This window comes from Hyla sarda, chromosome 8, assembly GCF_029499605.1.
Source record: "Hyla sarda isolate aHylSar1 chromosome 8, aHylSar1.hap1, whole genome shotgun sequence".
NCBI lineage: Eukaryota > Metazoa > Chordata > Amphibia > Anura > Hylidae > Hyla > Hyla sarda.
Window position 1 is genome coordinate 226,692,302 of NC_079196.1, and position 15,416 is coordinate 226,707,717.

The 15,416-nt window shown below is 44.5% G+C and overlaps 1 protein-coding gene across 13 annotated transcripts in view; it reads right to left on the reverse strand.

Moving 5' to 3' along the window:
- Positions 1-228: 228 nt before the first annotated feature.
- LOC130284621 (zymogen granule membrane protein 16-like) overlaps positions 229-15,416 on the reverse strand; it is a 49,523-nt gene continuing 34,335 nt past the window's right edge. For 10 of the 13 annotated variants that reach the window (XM_056535140.1, XM_056535137.1, XM_056535128.1 and 7 more), the window contains exons 2-4: positions 4,325-4,368; positions 3,826-3,958; positions 229-701 (exon numbers count right to left, since the gene is read on the reverse strand). In XM_056535140.1, coding sequence (XP_056391115.1) covers positions 380-701; positions 3,826-3,958; positions 4,325-4,367 — 498 coding nt within the window. In that variant the 5' untranslated portion in view covers position 4,368 and the 3' untranslated portion in view covers positions 229-379. Of the gene's footprint in view, positions 702-3,825; positions 3,959-4,324; positions 4,369-5,045; positions 5,268-15,416 lie in introns of those variants that run through there. The other 3 variants (XM_056535133.1, XM_056535134.1, XM_056535135.1) reach the window with 2 other exon arrangements.

Below are 15,416 nucleotides of genomic sequence, written 5' to 3' on the forward strand. Positions count from 1 at the left end.
GCTGCTGTATCTCAGTCTCTTATGTGTGATACCGTCTGCTTAGCTGCTGTATCTCAGTCTATTGGTCAATACTGTCAGCTGATATATAATGTATCATACACTAACTACTAATCACCCCCCAATAATTAGTTAACCAGGGTGTGAATGTTGGGTAGAGTTCCTCTATACACCTGGGTCGGCGCCCCCTGCTGGCTCAGATCTGTCAATGAAGGAGACATCAGGCAAATGTTTCAGCTTCAGGTTTTATTTTGGAAGTGATTCACACAGATTAAGAGATTGTAGAACAGGGTTCATGGTGCCGACTCTGCCCGGGGCATCGGGGGAACAGAGTCAGGAAACCAGGTGTAATGCTCTGCAGCCAGTGTGATGCTCTGACTCATTACTTGGCACAGTGTACACAGTTACTGCTGGCGTAGTCCCAGTGAAAGCTGATGGCATCGATCACAGATCCGGAGCTGCCGCTGATGTATCGCAGCACAGTGTTGGGGTACAGGGGGGCGGCATTAAAACTGATCCCATAATCCTTTCCGATGGTGAATTGACGGTTTTTATTTGTGGAAAACACCAACTTCCTGACGTAAGAGGAATATTTCCCCGATACCATGGTAAAGGTCTCCCCCGGGTGCAAGAAGATCTCCTCCAAGTCACCTGAGGAGCCCCCCTTATACTCCGACCAAGTGGTCCCATAACGGACCTGTATCCTGGGAACAAAATACATGAAAAAAGAGATTTACAAACGTATACATAGCAGGCGGTATTATAGCATCGTATTACAGCATACTAAGGCAATTGGTTCCAGGCGGACCATCATATGTTGAAACCATCGTATGTTGAGAGACATAGATACTCAATGGTACTTACATGTCCCCGCCGCTCCGGCCCGTCAGTTCGCCGCTCCTCTGCTGCCCTATCACTACGTCACCGCTGCCCTGCACACTCACTCTCCGTCGCCGTCATCACGTCGCTGCTAAAGCCGCTGCTATTGGACAATGGGGCGGCGTAAACGACGACCTGATGACGGTCACTGAGAGCGAAGACGCAGGGCAGCAGCGACATAGTGATACGGCAGCAGAGGAGCGGCGAACTGACGGGCCGGAGCGGCGGGGTCATGTGAGTATTATTGAGCGAAGCACATGGGGCACATTAAACAGCTATCCAGAGGCAGCGGAAGCATTCAACTCTACCGGATAGGCGCTCTTGTGATGGCCGACACACAGAAGCATCGTATGTTGAAATGATCATACAATATGTCGGGGGTCCACTGTATTATAGTAGTTCTATTCTTGTATATAGGGGCAGTATTATAGTAGTTATATTCTTGTATATAGGAGCAGTATTATAGTAGTTATATTCTTGTATATAGGAGCAGTATTATAGTAGTTATATTCTTGTATATAGGGAGCAGTATTATAGTAGTTATATTCTTGTATATAGGAGCGGTATTATAGTAGTTATATTTTTGTATATAGGAGCAGTATTATAGTAGTTATATTCTTGTATATAGGGGACAGTATTATAGTAGTTATATTCTTGTATATAGGAGCAGTATTATAGTAGTTATATTCTTGTATATAGGGGCAGTATTATAGTAGTTATATTCTTGTATATAGGAGGCAGTATTATAGTAGTTATATTCTTGTATATAGGAGGCAGTATTATAGTAGTTATATTCTTGTATATAGGAGGCAGTATTATGGTAGTTATATTCTTGTATATAGGAGCAGTATTATAGCAGTTCTATTCTTGTATATAGGAGGAGTATTATAGTAGTTATATTCTTGTATATAGGGAGCAGTATTATAGCAGTTATATTCTTGTATATAGGAGGAGTATTATAGTAGTTATATTCTTGTATATAGGAGCAGTATTATAGTAGTTATATTCTTGTATATAGGAACAGTATTATAGTAGTTATATTCTTGTATATAGGAGCAGTATTATAGTAGTTATATTCTTGTATATAGGAGCAGTGTTATAGTAGATATATTCTTGCATATAGGAGCAGTATTATAGTAGTTATATTCTTGTATATAGGAGCAGTATTATAGTAGTTATATTCTTGTATATAGGAGCAGTATTATAGTAGTTATATTCTTGTATATAAGAGCAGTATTATAGTAGATATATTCTTGTATATAGGAGAAGTATTATAGTAGTTATATTCTTGTATATAGGAGCAGTATTATAGTAGTTATATTCTTGTATATAGGAGCAGTATTGTAGTAGTTATATTCTTGTATATAGGAGCAGTATTATAGTAGTTATATTCTTGTATATAGGAGCAGTGTTATAGTAGTTATATTCTTGTATATAGGAGCAGTATTATAGTAGTTATATTCTTGTATATAGGAGCAGTATTATAGTAGTTATATTCTTGTATATAGGAGCAGTATTATAGTAGTTATATTCTTGTATATAGGAGCAGTATTATAGTAGTTATATTCTTGTATATAGGAGCAGTATTATAGTAGTAATATTCTTGTATATATGTGGCAGTATTATAGTAGTTATATTCTTGTATATAGGAGCAGTATTATAGTAGTTATATTATTGTATATAGGGGCAGTAGTATAGTAGTTATATTCTTGTATATAGGGGCAGTAGTATAGTAGTTATATTCTTGTATATAGGGGCAGTAGTATAGTAGTTATATTCTTGTATATAGGAGCAGTATTATAGTAGTTATATTCTTGTATATAGGAGCAGTATTATAGTAGTTATATTCTTGTATATAGGAGCAGTATTATAGTAGTTATATTCTTGTATATATGTGGCAGTATTATAGTAGTTATATTCTTGTATATAGGAGCAGTATTATAGTAGTTATATTCTTGTATATGTGTGGCAGAAGTATAGTAGTTATATTCTTGTATATAGGAGCAGTATTATAGTAGTTATATTCTTGTATATAGGAGCAGTATTATAGTAGTTATATTCTTGTATATAGGAGCAGTATTATAGTAGTTATATTCTTGTATATAGGAGCAGTATTATAGTAGTTATATTCTTGTATATAGGAGGCAGTATTATAGTAGTTATATTCTTGTATATAGGAGCAGTATTATAGTAGTTATATTCTTGTATATAGGAGCAGTATTATAGTAGTTATATTCTTGTATATATGTGGCAGTATTATAGTAGTTATATTCTTGTATATAGGGGCAGTATTATAGTAGTTATATTCTTGTATATAGGAGCAGTATTATAGTAGTTATATTCTTGTATATAGGAGCAGTATTATAGAAGTTATATTCTTGTACATAGGAGCAGTATTATAGTAGTTATATTCTTGTATATGTGTGGCAGAAGTATAGTAGTTATATTCTTGTATATAGGAGCAGTATTATAGTAGTTATATTCTTGTATATAGGAGCAGTATTATAGTAGTTATATTCTTGTATATAGGAGCAGTATTATAGTAGTTATATTCTTGTATATAGGAGCAGTATTATAGTAGTTATATTCTTGTATATAGGAGGCAGTATTATAGTAGTTATATTCTTGTATATAGGAGGCAGTATTATAGTAGTTATATTCTTGTATATAGGAGCAGTATTATAGTAGTTATATTCTTGTATATAGGAGCAGTATTATAGTAGTTATATTCTTGTATATATGTGGCAGTATTATAGTAGTTATATTCTTGTATATAGGGGCAGTATTATAGTAGTTATATTCTTGTATATAGGAGCAGTATTATAGTAGTTATATTCTTGTATATAGGAGCAGTATTATAGAAGTTATATTCTTGTACATAGGAGCAGTATTATAGTAGTTATATTCTTGTATATATGTGGCAGAAGTATAGTAGTAGTGTTTTCTTACCCTGTGATGTAGTTCCTGTTTGCACGAACCCTCACGGCCGTGATTGGTCCATCCAGCTGGTTTCCAGAGTGTGAAAAGCGTTTACCGCCACCACCGCCATATTCTCCAGAGTAAGAGGAGCTGCGCTGCTGAGCTGGAAGAAGAATAGAGTTTACTACAATTATCTGTATACAGGGGTCTCCCCATTATCTGTATACAGCGGTCTCCCCATTATCTGTATACAGGGGTCTCACCATTATCTGTATACAGGGGTCTCCTCATTATCTGTATACAGGGGTCTCCCCATTATCTGTATAGATCGGTCTCCCCATTATCTGTATAGATCGGTCTCCCCATTATCTGTATACAGGGGTCTCCCCATTATCTTTATACAGGGGTCTCCCCATTATCTATATACAGTGGTCTCCTCATTATCTGTATACAGAGGTCTCCCCTTTATCTTTTCCTTATGCCAGCTTCTCATACCCTAGTATGGGGGGGGGGGGGGGTAATGTGTTACCTGCAGCGATACAGAAGATCCCGAGAAAGATCCAGAGCAACATTCTGCAAAGAGATGGGAAAGACTCCATGTTAGGATCTGCAGCACATCCCACCTCACAGTGTTGTTCTATAGAAGGACCCCGATATCTCACCCATCGTTTCTTCATACAAAATGTATAATCTCTTTATATCCTTACATTTTATGGAAGGTTAGACCTGGTCATACATCACCATTGCCCCCCACATCACCATTGCCCCCCCACATCATCAGTGCCCCCCCCCCCCACATCCTCATTGCCCCCCACATCCTCATTGCCCCCCACATCCTCATTGCCCCCCACATCCTCATTGTCCTCCACATCCATTTCCTCATTGCCCCCTCACATCCTCATTTCCTCATTGCCCCCCACATCCTCATTGCCCCCCACATCACCATTGCCCCCCCCACATCATTAGTGCCCTCCCCCACATCACCATTGCCCCCCACATCACCATTGCCCCCCCCACATCATCAGTGCCCCCCCACATCCTCATTGCCCCCACATCCTCATTGCCCCCACATCCTCATTGCCCCCACATCCTCATTGCCCCCCACATCCTCATTGTCCCCCTCCATCCTCATTGCCCCCCACATCCTCATTGCCCCCCACATCCTCATTGTCCCCCTCCATGCTCATTGCCCCCCACATCCTCATTGCCCCCCACATCCATTTCCTCATTACCCCCACATCCTCACTCACCTGTCGAGTACCAGGTCTCTGGGATGAGCTCAGGATTTTGGGTCCTATATATATGGGGCAGGTTTGGTTTGTGGGAAGGGATCCACCTTCTGAATAAACACCATGGACGGGGCAGGACAGCTGGGGGGCAGGAGGGTGGGGCAGATAACCGGGATCTCCTGGGGTCATGGGCAATTCTCTCCGCCATCACGGCAGAGCTTCTTATCTGTGTTTGTTTTCTCTAAATATAGAAAAGAACCTACAGAGTGTCAGCTCTGCAGCCAAGAGATAACAAGCTCTGGCACCATCACCAAATACTGCCCCGAGGTCAGTGGGAGAGACATAAAGATACCGTATGAGGGTACATGGATCGGTACTGCGCCGAGCAATGAGGGTCCTGCACCTGGTACGTGCCCCCCAATCCTGGGAAAGAGGTTCTGCAGTTCCTCCTACTTATCCCAGTGAGAGGCTGTAACTATAAACCCAAATGATACCTGTGGTCATGTGACATTCTGTATTATCAGACAGATCCATGCTGGACTATTGAAAGCAGACAACGAAACAACAAAAAGGTTCTAACCAATGAAATGACATATAGGTTACTGATCTGTACTGATCCTTATATCCTGTAGATACAGTATCATAACAATAATACAAACAACATACACCTGTACAATAGATACAAAAATAGCCTCATCCTCACCAAACACCTCTATAATAACAACCCCACACGTGTAAAGCAAACAATACTTATCATAACATTATAATAATCATCATAACAACAACAATGAAAATCATAATGTTAATCTTAAAGGGGCACTCCACTGACCCAGCGTTCGGAACAGGCTGCGGGGGTCGTGATATCACGGCCATGCCCTCGTTTTCTGTCTGACCACAGTGCTCTCTGCTGACACCTCTGTCCATGTCAGGAACTGTCCAGAGTAGGAGAGGTTTTCTATGGGGATTTGCTCCTGCTCTGGACAGTTCCTGACATGGACAGAGGTGTCAGCAGAGAGCACTGTGGTCAGACAGAGAGGAAATTCAAAAAGAAAAGAACTTCCTCTGGAGCATACAGCAGCTGATAAGTACTGGAAGAATTAAGATTTTTAAACAGAAGTAATTTACAAATTTGTTTAACTTTCTGGCACCAGTTGATTTAAAAAAATAAAATAGTTTTTCACCGGAGTACCCCTTTAAGAAAGGAATTCACTAAGAATACCACAAGGTTGACCATACACAACCCCCCTTGTCTCCTCGTACGGTAAGTAACCTCCCTCTTCACTAGGTTCAGTCTGTTCCCCCATAACATTTGGAAGAACACACTGTAGACCCGGGTCCAAAGAGGTTCCCACAACATATAGATATATCAGCAAAGGGAGCAGGAATGTTTTGATCAGGTTAACCCTTTCCCAGAGGGTCAAAGACCAACCCTTCCACTGATCCACCTTCTGAGCGGCGATCTTAAGCCTGCTGTCCCAGTTTTGTTTGGGGTAATCCCCTTGACCAAATTCGATGCCGAGGACTTTTGCAGATTCCTGGGGCTCTGGGAGGGCGTCCGGGAGATCAAAACTAGGATCTCCCCCTCCCAGCCAGAGACTCTCACACTTATCCTGATTGATCTTGGACCCGGATGCCTCCGAGTAGCGGTCCACCTCTGACATCACCCATTGGCCTTCCTCTTGTGAGGAGACAAACACGGTGACATCATCAGCGTACGCTACCGCCCTCAGAGCCAAATCCGGCACCGCCAGGTCCATTCTAACCCCCACCTAGGGTCCACAATTAATCCTCCTAAGGAAAGGATCGATTGCAAACACGTACAGCAAAGGGCTCAAAGGACAACCCTGACGGACGCCAGACCCAACCTCAAAGGAGCGGCCAATCCAACCATTCACAAGCGGGAAACTCTCTGCCCCTACATACAAGGTCTTAAGCCAATCAATAAAACCCTCTTTCTCCTCCAATTTGAGCCAATTTGAGCTTCCAATAGCCTCTGCCCATCCGGGGGGTCTCTTTAACATTCAGAGAAAACAAAATTAAACAGTGATCGGAGAATTCCACCTCAACAACAGACACTGCAGAAGAGACGGCCTCCTCCTTCAAATAAAACCTGTCTATCCTAGACCTACAACTACCCCTATGATAGGTGAATCCCGCGTGGCCTGGGGTGTGCCGGATGTGGACATCCACCAGACGAGCCTCACTCGCTACGCATTTAAGGGCGACGCTATCATAGGTCTGCTTGTCTCTGGGGCCTCGTAACTAGTGATGAGCGACAGGGGCCATATATGAATTTGTGATATTTCGCAAATATATATGGACGAATATTTGTCCTATGTTCGCGAAATTCACATATTCGCTATGTTCGTTCACTTTTCTTTTTCCGTGCGAAAATCGTAATGAAATTCATATAGTGCGCATGCGTCATTATATCTTTCAACTAACACTACACCCTACACTAGAACTTACCTGCTACACTAACCTACCCTATCTAAAGCTAAAAGAAGGGAGGGATCAGTAAATAATAATGGAGCCTTCTTTGGACCACAAGCTGGAAGCAGGGGGGGGGGGGGGGGAGAGATCACTTTTTTTTTTACATAGTCCACATCATCATCATCATTGTTGTGAAGAAATAAACAACTAATATGCGTCATTGCGAATCATTAGCACATTATTCTAGATATTCACAAAACCGTGAAGTGCCAATATTTGCATTTCGAATATTCATGCTCAACACTACTCGTAACAGACGTCCCCTCCAAAGACCATTGAGGGTGATTGAAGTCGATGGTTTTCCTCTTCCCACCCCCCTTCTCGTCCTTTCCCTTCTGAAGAATAGGAAGAGATGTCATTGGGACTTGGAATCAATTGAAAAGAGAAGAGAGTCAGATTCGTCTTCCTTCGCATATGGCCCAGGGTGGAAGAAGATCTTAAGGCTCCCTTTTTGTACTTGTACCCCACCCTCTTTTGCCCTCCTTCCCCCACCATCCTCATCCACCCTCTCACAATAGGAGGACTCGGAGGAGATGACACCTACCTCATTCCCGATATTCCTGACCTCATTCAACTTGTCATCCCTTAGGGCCTCAGCAGCTCGGTTAGCCTCTAGGCCAGGATCAGAGGTTGTCTCGGTAACTTTCCGCATCACCCTATCCCTTTGGTGTTTATTGGCATTCAGCCACCAGCAAACATACCACCTACCTTCCCACCTAGCAAATGTACCAACAGGCTAATCACCTAGCAAATGTACCACCGGGCTACCCACCTAACAAATGTACCACCTAGGTAACCACCTAAGAAACATTCCAGCAGGCTACCCACCTACCAAACATACCACCAGGCTTTCCACCTAGTAAACTTACCATGTAGTTACCCACCCAGCAAACATACCAGCTAGCTAACCACGAGGCTACCCACATAGAAAATGTACCACCAGGCTACCCACTTAGTAAACATACCACCTAACTAACCAACTAGCAAACGTACCACAAGGCTATCCACTTAGTATACCTACCACCTAGAAACATACCACAAGGCTATCCACCTAGTAAACTTACCATGTAGCTACCCACCTAGTAAAAGTACCATCTAGCTACCCACCTAGCAAACATACCAGCTAGCTAACCACGAGGCTACCCACATAGCAAATGTACCATCAGGCTACCCACCTAGTAAACGTACCACCTAACTAACCAACTAGAAAATGTACCACAAGGCTATCCACTTAGTATACCTACCACCTAGCAAACATTCCACCAGGCTACCCACCTAATATACATACCACCTAGCTACCCACCTAGTAAACATACCACCAGGCTACCCACCTAGTAAACATACCACCAGGCTACCCACCTAGTAAACATACCACCAGGCTAACCACCTAGCAAACATCACCAGGCTACCCACCTAGTAAACATATCACCAGGCTACCCACCTAGTAAACATATCACCAGCCTATCCACCTAGTAAACATACCACCAGGCTACCCACCTAGTAAACATACCACCAGGCTAACCACCTAGCAAACATATCACCAGGCTACCCACCTAGTAAACATATCACCAGGCTACCCACCTAGTAAACATACCACCAGGCTACCCACCTAGTAAACATATCACCAGGCTACCCACCTAGTAAACATACCACAAGGCTACCCACCTAGTAAACATACCACCAGGCTACCCACCTAGTAAACATACCACCAGACTAACCACCTAGCAAACATACCACCAGGCTAACCACCTAGTAAACATACCACCAGGCTACCCACCTAGTAAACATATCACCAGGCTACCCACCTAGTAAACATACCACAAGGCTACCCACCTAGTAAACATACCACCAGGCTACCCACCTAGTAAACATACCACCAGACTAACCACCTAGCAAACATACCACCAGGCTAACCACCTAGCAAACATATCACCAGGCTACCCACCTAGTAAACATACCACCAGGCTACCCACCTAATGTACATATCACCAGGCTACCCTCCTAGCAAACATACCACCAGGCTACCCACCTAGTAAAGATACCACCAGGCTACCCACCTAGTAAACATACCACCAGGCTACCCACCTAATATACATATCACCAGGCTACCCATCTAGCAAACATACCACCAGGCTATACACCTAGTAAACATACCACCGGGATACCCACCTAGCAAACATACCACAAGGCTACCCACCTAGTAAACATACCACCAGGCTACCCACCTAATATACATACCACCAGGCTACCCACCTAATATACATACCACCAGGCTACCCACCTAATATACATACCACCAGGCTACCCACCTAATATACATACCACCAGGCTACCCACCTAGTAAACATACCACCAGGCTACCCACCTAATATACATACCACCAGGCTACCCACCTAATATACATACCACCAGGCTACCCACCTAATATACATACCACCAGGCTACCCACCTAGTAAACATACCACCAGGCTACCCACCTAATATACATATCAACAGGCTACCCACCTAGCAAACATACCACCAGGCTACCCACCTAGCAAACATTCCACCAGGCTACCCACCTAATATACATACCACCAGGCTACCCACCTAGTAAACATTCCACCAGGCTACCCACCTAATATACATACCACCAGGCTACCCACCTAGTAAACATACCACCAGGCTACCCACCTAATATACATACCACCAGGCTACCCACCTAATATACATACCACCAGGCTACCCACCTAATATACATACCACCAGGCTACCCACCTAGTAAACATACCACAAGGCTACCCACCTAGTAAACATACCACCAGGCTACCCACCTAATATACATATCACCAGGCTACCCACCTAGCAAACATACCACCAGGCTACCCACCTAATATACATACCACCAGGCTACCCACCTAATATACATACCACCAGGCTACCCACCTAGTAAACATACCACCAGGCTACCCACCTAGTAAACATTCCATCAGGCTACCCACCTAATATACATACCACCAGGCTACCCACCTAATATACATACCATCAGGCTACCCACCTAATATACATACCACCAGGCTACCCACCTAATATACATACCACCAGGCTACCCACCTAGTATACATACCACCAGGCTACCCACCTAGTAAACATACCACCAGGCTACCCACTTAATATACATATCACCAGGCTACCCACCTAGTAAACATACCACCAGGCTACCCACCTAATATACATACCACCAGGCTACCCACCTAGAATACATACCACCAGGTTACCCACCTAGTAAACATACCACCAGGCTACCCACCTAATATACATACCACCAGGCTACCCACCTAGTAAACATACCACCAGGCTACCCACCTAATATACATATCACCAGGCTACCCACCTAGCAAACATACCACCAGGCTACCCACCTAATATACATACCACCAGGCTACCCACCTAGTAAACATACCACCAGGCTACCCACCTAGTAAACATTCCACCAGGCTACCCACCAAATATACATACCACCAGGCTACCCACCTAGTAAACATACCACCAGGCTACCCACCTAGTAAATATACCACCAGGCTACCCACCTAATATACATACCACCAGGCTACCCACCTAATATACATACCACCAGGCTACCCACCTAGCAAACATACCACTAGGCTACCCACATAGTAAACATTCCACCAGGCTACCCACCTAATATACATACCACCAGGCTACCCACCTAGTAAACATACCACCAGGCTACCCACCTAGTAAATATACCACCAGGCTACCCACCTAATATACATACCACCAGGCTACCCACCTAATATACATACCACCAGGCTACCCACCTAATATACATACCACCAGGCATCCCACCTAATATACATATCACCAGGCTACCCACCTAATATACATACCACCAGGCTACCCACCTAGCAAACATACCACCAGGCTACCCACCTAGTAAACATTCCACCAGGCTACCCACCTAATATACATACCACCAGGCTACCCACCCAGTAAACATACCACCAGGCTACCCACCTAGTAAATATACCACCAGGCTACCCACCTAATATACATACCACCAGGCTACCCACCTAATATACATATCACCAGGCTACCCACCTAATATACATACCACCAGGCTACCCACCTAGCAAACATACCACCAGGCTACCCACCTAATATACATACCACCAGGCTACCCACCTAATATACATACCACCAGGCTACCCACCTAAAATACATACCACCAGGCTACCCACCTAGTAAACATACCACCAGGCTACCCACCTAGTAAACATACCACCAGGCTACCCACCTAGTAAACATGCCACCAGGCTACCCACCTAGTAAACATACCACCAGGCTACCCACCTAGTAAACATACCACCAGGCTACCCACCTAGTAAACATGCCACCAGGCTACCCACCTAATATACATACCACCAGGCTACCCACCTAATATACATACCACCAGGCTACCCACCTAGTAAACATACCACCAGGCTACCCACCTAGTAAACATACCACCAGGCTACCCACCTAATATACATACCACCAGGCTACCCACCTAATATACATACCACCAGGCTACCCACCTAGTAAACATTCCACCAGGCTACCCACCTAGTAAACATACCACCAGGCTACCCACCTAGTAAACATACCACCAGGCTACCCACCTAATATACATACCACCAGGCTACCCACCTAATATACATACCACCAGGCTACCCACCTAATATACATACCACCAGGCTGCCCACCTAATATACATACCACCAGGCTACCCACCTAGTAAACAGACCACCAGGCTACCCACCTAGTAAACATACCACCAGGCTACCCACCTAATATACATACCACCAGGCTACCCACCTAGTAAACAGACCACCAGGCTACCCACCTAGTAAACATACCACCAGGCTACCCACCTAATATACATACCACCAGGCTACCCACCTAATATACATACCACCAGGCTACCCACCTAATATACATACCACCAGGCTACCCACCTAGTAAACATTCCACCAGGCTACCCACCTAGTAAACATACCACCAGGCTACCCACCTAGTAAACATACCACCAGGCTACCCACCTAATATACATACCACCAGGCTACCCACCTAATATACATACCACCAGGCTACCCACCTAATATACATACCACCAGGCTGCCCACCTAATATACATACCACCAGGCTACCCACCTAGTAAACAGACCACCAGGCTACCCACCTAGTAAACATACCACCAGGCTACCCACCTAATATACATACCACCAGGCTACCCACGTAGTAAACATACCACCAGGCTACCCACCTAGTAAACATACCACCAGGCTGCCCACCTAATATACATACCACCAGGCTACCCACCTAATATACATATCACCAGGCTACCCACCTAATATACATACCACCAGGCTACCCACCTAATATACATATCACCAGGCTACCCACCTAATATACATACCACCAGGCTACCCACCTAATATACATACCACCAGGCTACCCACCTAGTAAACATACCACCAGGCTACCCACCTAATATACATATCACCAGGCTACCCACCTAATATACATACCACCAGGCTACCCACCTAATATACATACCACCAGGCTACCCACCTAGTAAACATACCACCAGGCTACCCACCTAATATACATACCACCAGGCTACCCACCTAGTAAACATACCACCAGGCTACCCACCTAATATACATATCACCAGGCTACCCACCTAGCAAACATACCACCAGGCTACCCACCTAATATACATACCACCAGGCTACCCACCTAATATACATACCAACAGGCTACCCACCTAGTAAACATACCACCAGGCTACCCACCTAGTAAACATTCCATCAGGCTACCCACCTAATATACATACCACCAGGCTACCCACCTAATATACATACCATCAGGCTACCCACCTAATATACATACCACCAGGCTACCCACCTAATATACATACCACCAGGCTACCCACCTAGTATACATACCACCAGGCTACCCACCTAGTAAACATACCACCAGGCTACCCACTTAATATACATATCACCAGGCTACCCACCTAGTAAACATACCACCAGGCTACCCACCTAATATACATACCACCAGGCTACCCACCTAGTAAACATACCACCAGGCTACCCACCTAATATACATACCACCAGGCTACCCACCTAGTAAACATACCACCAGGCTACCCACCTAATATACATATCACCAGGCTACCCACCTAGCAAACATACCACCAGGCTACCCACCTAATATACATACCACCAGGCTACCCACCTAGTAAACATACCACCAGGCTACCCACCTAGTAAACATTCCACCAGGCTACCCACCTAATATACATACCACCAGGCTACCCACCTAGTAAACATACGCCCAGGCTACCCACCTAGTAAATATACCACCAGGCTACCCACCTAATATACATACCACCAGGCTACCCACCTAATATACATACCACCAGGCTACCCACCTAGCAAACATACCACCAGGCTACCCACATAGTAAACATTCCACCAGGCTACCCACCTAATATACATACCACCAGGCTACCCACCTAATATACATACCACCAGGCTACCCACCTAGTAAATATACCACCAGGCTACCCACCTAATATACATACCACCAGGCTACCCACCTAATATACATACCACCAGGCTACCCACCTAATATACATACCACCAGGCATCCCACCTAATATACATATCACCAGGCTACCCACCTAGCAAACATACCACCAGGCTACCCACCTAATATACATACCACCAGGCTACCCACCTAATATACATACCACCAGGCTACCCACCTAGTAAACATACCACCAGGCTACCCACCTAATATACATATCACCAGGCTACCCACCTAGCAAACATACCACCAGGCTACCCACCTAATATACATACCACCAGGCTACCCACCTAATATACATACCACCAGGCTACCCACCTAATATACATACCATCAGGCTACCCACCTAATATACATACCACCAGGCTACCCACCTAATATACATACCACCAGGCTACCCACCTAGTATACATACCACCAGGCTACCCACCTAGTAAACATACCACCAGGCTACCCACTTAATATACATATCACCAGGCTACCCACCTAGTAAACATACCACCAGGCTACCCACCTAATATACATACCACCAGGCTACCCACCTAGAATACATACCACCAGGCTACCCACCTAGTAAACATACCACCAGGCTACCCACCTAATATACATACCACCAGGCTACCCACCTAGTAAACATACCACCAGGCTACCCACCTAATATACATATCACCAGGCTATCCACCTAGCAAACATACCACCAGGCTACCCACCTAGAATACATACCACCAGGCTACCCACCTAGTAAACATACCACCAGGCTACCCACCTAATATACATACCACCAGGCTACCCACCTAGTAAACATACCACCAGGCTACCCACCTAATATACATATCACCAGGCTATCCACCTAGCAAACATACCACCAGGCTACCCACCTAATATACATACCACCAGGCTACCCACCTAGTAAACATACCACCAGGCTACCCACCTAGTAAACATACCACCAGGCTACCCACCTAATATACATACCACCAGGCTACCCACCTAGTAAACATACGCCCAGGCTACCCACCTAGTAAATATACCACCAGGCTACCCACCTAATATACATACCACCAGGCTACCCACCTAATATACATACCACCAGGCTACCCACCTAATATACATACCACCAGGCTACCCACCTAATATACATACCATCAGGCTACCCACCTAATATACATACCACCAGGCTACCCACCTAATATACATACCACCAGGCTACCCACCTAGTATACATACCACCAGGCTACCCACCTAGTAAACATACCACCA